This window comes from Trichomycterus rosablanca, chromosome 5, assembly GCF_030014385.1.
Source record: "Trichomycterus rosablanca isolate fTriRos1 chromosome 5, fTriRos1.hap1, whole genome shotgun sequence".
Lineage (NCBI taxonomy): Eukaryota > Metazoa > Chordata > Actinopteri > Siluriformes > Trichomycteridae > Trichomycterus > Trichomycterus rosablanca.
The window spans coordinates 29,469,623-29,477,772 of NC_085992.1; the positions used below are offsets into that span (position 1 = coordinate 29,469,623).

At 40.3% G+C, this 8,150-nt stretch overlaps 1 protein-coding gene across 1 annotated transcript in view; it reads left to right on the forward strand.

Annotated features, from left to right (window-relative positions):
* Positions 1-7,837, forward strand: part of myom2b (myomesin 2b) — a 90,167-nt gene extending 82,330 nt beyond the window's left edge. The window contains exons 32-36 of the mRNA XM_062995958.1: positions 816-979; positions 2,952-2,988; positions 3,138-3,160; positions 3,288-3,343; positions 6,869-7,837. Coding sequence (XP_062852028.1) covers positions 816-979; positions 2,952-2,988; positions 3,138-3,160; positions 3,288-3,343; positions 6,869-7,300 — 712 coding nt within the window. The 3' untranslated portion in view covers positions 7,301-7,837. The remainder of the gene's footprint in view (positions 1-815; positions 980-2,951; positions 2,989-3,137; positions 3,161-3,287; positions 3,344-6,868) is intronic.
* The last annotated feature ends 313 nt before the right edge of the window (positions 7,838-8,150 follow it).

The following is an 8,150-nucleotide window of genomic DNA, read 5'->3' on the forward strand; positions in this document are numbered from 1 at the left end:
CCAGACATCTCCAAATGTTTTACAAAGTCCATATCACTGGAGATTAGAGCTGTTTTGCCGGAGTGTTAGACGGGTGTTTTGGCACACGTTTATGAAATTTTTTTTATTGTGACTGCACTAGGCTCTGTACATAGAAAAATAAAGGTGGCAGGCAATATTTTGCTAACCACAAAAAGTTTATATGCAGCAAATGTATGAATGTATGCTCCCTCCCTATGGAACTCTCTCCCTAAACACATACGAGACTGTCCTGATATGTCCACGTTTAAGTAACTTCTCAAAACCCACCTGTTTAGAGCTGCATTTAACTTGTAACAATGTAATTGTTTTTATTTATACATTTTCTATTCTTTTTGATATGTTTTAGTGTATGTTTATTGCTGTTTGTTTTTCTACTCTCCTCCCACTTCTATCTATACCTCTCATATTCTTGCTTATATGTTTTAATGAAATGTCTTAATGCTGTTTTCTCTTCTTCCTCCTAGTAAGGTTTAATTAATTATCCTGATGCTTATTAATGTGGTGTGTTAATTTTGTACTATGATTTGTACGGTTTTGTGTTGTTTTTATGATTACTTGCTTTTTATGTAAAATGTAAAGCATCTGAGTATCTTAAAAAGCGCTATATAAATAAAATGTATTATTATTATTATTATTATTATGAATATGCAATTGGAGTCTTGCGTTTAAGGGCAAAACTAGGTTGGTTGTTGAGTTACTCAGTTAAAAAACCCAACACATAGTCAATTTAAGAATATGCCTTGATGCCCATTCCTGTTTATCAAGAGTTAATATGAACCTCTTGCTTTCCATAGGCAAACTAAAATCACTTCATCTGAAAGGCTGCGTGTTAGTGGCATGCCTAACATGGCCACTCTGGAGATAGTTGAACCTACAGACAAGGATAAAGGTTCATACACCTTTGTGCTCTCAGACACAGATAAAACCTATACTCGCACTTTTGAACTCTCCGGTGAAGGTAAGTACAGCTTAGAATGTTTAATCCATCAAAGATTTGAGTTTTTTATCCTTTAAAAGCTTGATGACCTTTATATGATTTACAGAAGGTACAGCATTAACCATTCCCTTAGTGGCAGCCCTGAAGGAACAGGCAAAGTCCAATTAAAACAAACTTGTAGAAGGGTTTAATAAATAAACTAAATAATCATTTTACTAATACTTTCAGCCTAAAATTGTGTTCCAGATCTCTTCCGGCAACAACATTTATGAAAGTCCAATTCAGTCACAGCTTTAGGCTCCACCTGAATAGTATATTCTGCATCAGTGGTATGTAAGGATTTGACAGGACTTTCAATCACAGGATCTCAATTACACATTACTTGTAAAGTTTTTACTCAGTGTTTTCAATATTGATCTATACAACAGTTATAACATTCACACAGTTATATAATCCATTTCTTTGTTAGGTCTACATTTACACTTTTGGCATTTAGTAAACGCTTTTGTCCAAATCGACTTGCAATAGGAAGAAAAAGTGGCTTGCTTAATAGCACAACTGCTGCAACCTAGCAGTGGTGCAGTTTGAACCAGAAACCTTCAAAATGACTGGTTTATGCCGCTCAGCTGGTTCAGCGGTAAAACACGCTAGCACACCAGAGCTGACAATTCAAACTCGTCTGTTTGAAACTCAGCTCTGCCATCCGGCTGGGCTGGGCGGCTATATGAACAACGATTGGCTTGATGTTCATACAGGGTGGGAATAGCTGGATAGGGACCTCATAACTGATGCAATTATGACCTCTTCTGGCTGATTGATGGCATCTGCACAGAGTTGAGGAATAATGCGATCAGGGTGTGGCTCTCCGTACACAAGGCTGATTCGCATATGAACTCGCTTCATGCAGGTGAAAAGATGCAGTCGGCTACTGCACACGTGTCAGAGGGGGCGTGTGTCAGGAGTCAGCACTAGTAGAGAGGAAGCATGACGAAATTGGCCAAAAATTGGACGCAGTAAAGATCGGGAGAAAAAAGGGGGAAATGCATTTAAAAAATACTGGTTTATCAGTATGGTATACACTATTAACAGAACAAGTAAAAACTGGGTCAGAGAGGCAAGGTGAGGTTTAAAGATTAACCAAATCACCAAAAGTGTTGAACCACAAGGGTATTTCCTGAAGTTGCAAGAAAGAAAACAACATAAACAACATAATACCTCAGCCAGATAACATATTACTTACTGTAACGGTGGTGGCATCATGTTAAGCAATGCTGGCAGTCAGGTCAGTACTAAATTAGAAATAAATGTTACACAATACAAAAAGTTATTGGACCACAATCACTTATACATTGTACATCCTTAAGTTCCTTGAGGTTTTGGTCACATCTGTTGCAGATGACCTGAAAATTGCTGTATGCCACCACTACTCAAATTGTTTGTTTGTTTATTAGAATTTTAACATCATGTTTTACACACTTTGGTTACATTCATGATAGGAACGGTAGTTACTCATTACACAAGGTTCATCAGTTCACAAGGTTATATCTAACACAGTGTTAGACAATTTAGTTTCTCCAAATCACTGTGTGAGGAAACCGGAGCACCCGGAGGAAACCCACGCAGATGAAGAACATGCAAACTCCACACAGAAAGGACCCGGACCGCCCCACCTGGGAATCGAACCCAGGACGACAGTGCTACCCAACATGGCTGCATCACAAATTGAGATTTTTTGGTAGTGGCTGTAATAGCTGCACAATATACTAAATAAAGGGGATAAACACTTGACATTTTATTTTTGCGTCAACAGAAATGAGTCTCTGATTAAAAAAGATTCAAAGTAATAATAAAATAATAAGATGTGAACTTTGTTTTTTACTCTCTGTTCCTCTCAAACAAAATAAAAGCAAGAGGGGCATAAAAATGTCAGCTAGTTGTCTGTGATTTAACATTTAACATTTATCTTCTTTTTATCTTTTCTCCTCCCCTCCAGTCTACGATAATGCCTACACCGAGTTCCAGAGACTCAAGTAAGCTGATCATTACTCTGGGAGCTGCTTGCATCTTCCCTCTTATGTTTAGCAATGCAAAGCATGTGTGGCACATGTCAGCGTTTAGGTAAAATATTAGCCTGCGTTAATGAGCCTGCTAACAATGTCATTCTTCTCTTGCCTTTCAGAGCGGAAGCATATGCTGAAAAGAGTGAGTACACGCATCCGAGCTCCTGATGCCTGCTAGTTTCTTTCATTTTATGGCTTTATATTTTTATTTCATTTATAAAAAATTCATGCTTCCCTCTGACTTGGGTACAATGTGTCTTAATTTTCAGATCGTGGAAAAGTGCTCGGTGGTCTGCCAGATATTGTGACCATCATGGAAAAAAAGGTTTGATGTTGCCTAATCATAGATACACATGTCTTGTTTTGGAAAAGCAAAATAGCCATCAAATGAACACCACACCATGCATGGCTGTCTGTAATTCTAGGTCTTAGCGAATCGCGTTCTGCATTTTTCAGCCTATTAAATTGTCCCCTGTGGTGAGGATGCTATTGCATTAGCGATCTAAGATGCCACAGGGCGTTTTAGTAGTGATCCTGAATGGTGTGTGGTGATGTGTGAACAGGCCAGATGATCATCTCTCTTTAGCATGGAGCATGCTGGAAGGTTTGATATTCCTTCATTGTGTCTGGCCTCATAATCTGCTCTTGAGGAAGCTGCAGGGAATGACAGCTATTCAGTATAACATAGTGATCCACCTGAATGGACAACACTGACAATGCCTAGCATCCTTGCTCTCATTCACACTAAGTGAATGCTGTGAGTCTGTGGCTCTCAGGACCCATTACAAGGCAAGGAGCTGGCACGTGGGACCCTTACAAATCTCCTACACTGAACAGTCCCTAATTAGAGGAGTATGGATGCTTGAAAAAGAACCAGAGCAGGTGCTTTATTCTAGAAACCAGATCATTATGAGTACAAATGAGCAACCTTGTTTATATTTGTTAGCATTAGTCGAAGTTGACTTTCTATAGCACAGTGTAGCAGAAGATTCATCATACTTGCTAGAAAAATGCTGGCCGAAGGTCATTTTTAGTCATTATACACTTTATGGCCAAAAGTATGTGGACAACGCATGTGAGCCTCTCCATTTACTGAAACATTCATTCATTTATTGTCTGTATTACCACCCCTTTAACCTGGTCAGAGTTGCGGTGGGTGCAATTCACTGGGCAAAAGGTGGGAAAAAGCCAGTACAGGTCACCAGTCCCTGTCACAGGGCAGACACACACACACAGTCACACCTAGAGCAAGTTTGTGTCTCCAATTAACTTGATTGCATGCAGGACTGTGGGAGGAAACACATGCAGACACGGGGAGAACATGAACTCCACACACAAAGGACCCAGATGACTCCACCTGGGAATTAAAGCCATGACCTTCTTGCTGTGAGGCCACAGTGCTACCCACCGAGCCAACGTGCCCCCTCAATTGCTAAAAATATTATTTAAAAATTAATGATTTAAGACATATTTAAGCAGAGGCGATTTAACCTGCCTGTGGGCCCAGGGGCTACAGCTGCTTGTGGGCCCCCACGTATAGTTTTCATAAAATCAGTACACAACGCAAGACAACAGAGTTCAGTGGCAGCTCATGGGCCCCAGTACAAAAATATACACACACACACACACACACATATATATTCAGTATATATATATATATATATATATATATACTGTATATATATATATATATATATATATATATATATATATATATATATATAGTCTAGTAACTTTAAGCAGGTTACACAGATTCCCAAAATCTCTTGCTGTGCACTCACTGTGTAGTGTGATTACATGCATTCTGATATTTTATTGTCTTTTAGTTATTTTTATATTTTACTTAATGAAAACATTGCCATGTTTTTTTTTACTTTCGCTATCACAGCACTTTACCGCTAGCATTAGCCACTTGCTATCGTAGAGGGTCGGCTCACCTAGCCGCTGTCCGGTGGGGATGTTACGGGTCTTTTGCTGTGCGGGTGGTGGAGGTGTGGGAATAAAGACACACGACAGGGTAGAGTCACTTTAACTGTTTAGTCAGGACTTCAATGAGCGTTACAGCACTTTAGACCGCCTAGTTCCAGAACCCGAACTTCAATGCTGGGACCATAATGCGAGACTCATATACAAAACTAACTGCAGAACGTCCGAACGCACATGTATAAACCTGGTGCTGCATTCTGATTGGCTGAGCTGAATGTCACTCACATACGAGCTCTAACGTTCACGTTGCTTAACTGAAACCACCAATCAGAATTACGGCAGCTCGTTTATCTGGCCAATCAACAGTCAGAAATATGAATAACGCGTAAATGATTTTGTAAGCTTCCCCATTCTTATTAACCAAAATAACTAACAAAATAAATAAAAAACAAAACAGCCAATCCGGGGCCCTCAATTATTCGGGGCCCCTGGGCCGAAGCCCAGGTAAGCCCGTGCATTAAATTGCCCCTGCTCATGGTCCACACACTTTTGGTGATATAGTGTATTTACACTGTGTTTGTTATAAAACAAAAAGTGTTTTGACCATTGTGTACCTTTAGCAATTATTTTATATAACAAAATTTATTTTGCTATCTACCTACAGTATATATATACACTGATCAGCCATAACATTAAAACCACCTCCTTGTTTCATTTCATCAGCTTCACTTACCATATAGAAGCACTTTTGGGTTCTACAATTACTGAATGTAGTCCATCTGTTTATCTGCATACCTTTTTAGCCTGCTTTCACCCTGTTCTTCAATGACCAGGACCACCACAGAGCAGGTATTACTTGGGTGGTGGATCATTCTCAGCACTGCAGTGACACTGGCATGGTGGTGGGGTGTTATTGTGTGTTGTGCTTGTATGAGTGGATAAGACACAGCAGTGCTGATGGAGTTTTTAAACACCTCACTGTCACTGCTGGACTGAGAATAGTCTTGTGACCACTGATGAAGGTCTAGAAGATGACCAACTCAAACAGCAGCAATAGATGAGTGATCGTCTCTGACTTTACCTCTACAAGATGGACCAACTAGGTAGGAGTGTCTAATAGAGTGGACAGTGAGTGGACACAGAATTAAAAAACCCCAGCAGTGCTGCTGTGTCTGATCCACTCATAACAGCACAACACACACTAACACACCACCACCACGTCATTGTCACTGCAGTGCTGAGAGTGATCCACCACCCAAATAATACCTGCTCTGTGGTGGTCCTGTGGGGGTCCTGACCATTGAAGAACAGGGTGAAAGCAGGTTAAAAAGATATGCAGAGAAACAGATGGACTACAGTCAGTAATTGTAGAACTACAAAGTGCTTCTATATGGTAAGTGGAGCTGATAAAATGGACAATGAGTGTAGAAACAAGTAGGTGGTTTTACTGTTATGGCAGATCAGTGTAGTTTAGAGCAGTGGCCTGAATTAAGCAGTTGGGCTGCATTTTGAAATTTGTATGATGGTGTTGTTGATTCCTGACTCTATTTTGATTTGGAAGATGGGCTATTAATCATTTTAATGTTGCTAAAAACTGCCTTACAAGTTACACAGTTGTGTTGCATGAGATTAAACCTAGTCTACAGATGATATGCTATTTAAGGCTTCAGTACTTTTCATTAAATTGACACAACGCACGCTGTTTTTCAGACTCAGAAAATAAAACAATACCAAATGCATGGAATAGTTGAGTGTAAATGTGGTCAATTTCTTTCATTTACTATTGAGGGTTAAAAGTCTTACTCAAAAGCCCAACTGTGATAACTTTGAGGAGTTGAGATTTGAACTTTTAACCTTCTATTTAGGAGTATTTCTTTGCACCTCTAGAATCTATCTCATCTATTCTGTTCTTGGTTCCCTGCAGACCCTGAGCCTCACCTGCGCAGTGTGCGGTGACCCCAAACCGCATATCACCTGGTATAAGCTCGACCAGGAGGTCGAGCCAAGTGACCAGTATGTGATCTCACTGGACTCGGGCAAATTTGCCAGCCTCACCATCAAGGGTGTGACCATGGATGACTCGGGCAAGTTCACCATGTGTGTGCAGAACAGATATGGTGGTGAGGCGGTAGACGTCATTGTCAGCATCTACAAGCATGGTGACAAGATGCCAGACATCAAGCCCTCCGCCGCCCCTAAGAGAGTTTTACCTCCAACTCAGCCAATCGAAATCCCCAGCCCCAAGGCAGCTAGCCCTGCCCCTGCCACTACTGCCAAAACCACAGCTCCAGGCTCCCATGCCAAATCATCTCCCTCTAGTGGCATGAAGTCTCCAACTCCTTCACGAAGGAAGTAAATAAAACACCCTCAACAGTCCAGTTCTGGACAAGAAGGAAGCAATTCAGGAAAAGAGTGATGGAATAATGGAAAATTAAATAAATAATATTGTGTTTTTGCCAGGGACAATTATTAGGCCCCCAGGATCTTCTGAAATAATAAAGAAGTTAATAAAGAAGGTGGAAATCAAAATGAAGAAGGTCAGGTTATATTTAGTGCCTTTTCCTCCACCTGCACAATGAAGTGTGAAGCAGTTTGTCATCAGGCTAGGTTAAGCATGTGGGCTGCTAATGAATTTGGCTGCCTCAGCTTGGAGGTCTTGCTGGAAAATTACCCTGGCTTTGATGTTTAGTTTATTAAATCAATGTTTTTAAGCTGTATTCTCAATCAGGTGGTGAAATCTTGATGCTTCTGCTCTAAGTAGAGATGGATGGTCCATTGACTGCTGGGCACTAGATTTAACACTACAAATAAACCTCCTTTCCTGTTTTCTTCTATATTTTTCTCCTCTTCAACCTTTTGCTTGCCTTTGTGCTATTAAAAAGTAGTAATCACTTTTGCCGAGTCGTGCTTGTGTTGCTTTCCAGAAAAATACGCGCAGACATGGAGAGTCTGTAAATGCACCCTGATGAAAAAATACAAAAGCGATAAGAGCTGCCAAGTCTTTTTGAATTGCATCAGCATTTTTCAGTGTCTCCAAGCCCTCCCACAAGATTGTCCACACAATTCATGTATATGAAATGCCTTACGCTGAGCCGAGCCCAATTCACTGCCCGGTGTGTGACGATTTGCATCAAATACTTGTAATAACCAGAAGTGGGTAGTAACATGCTGCATTACCTGCAGTGTAGTTTTTAAAATAAAGAATA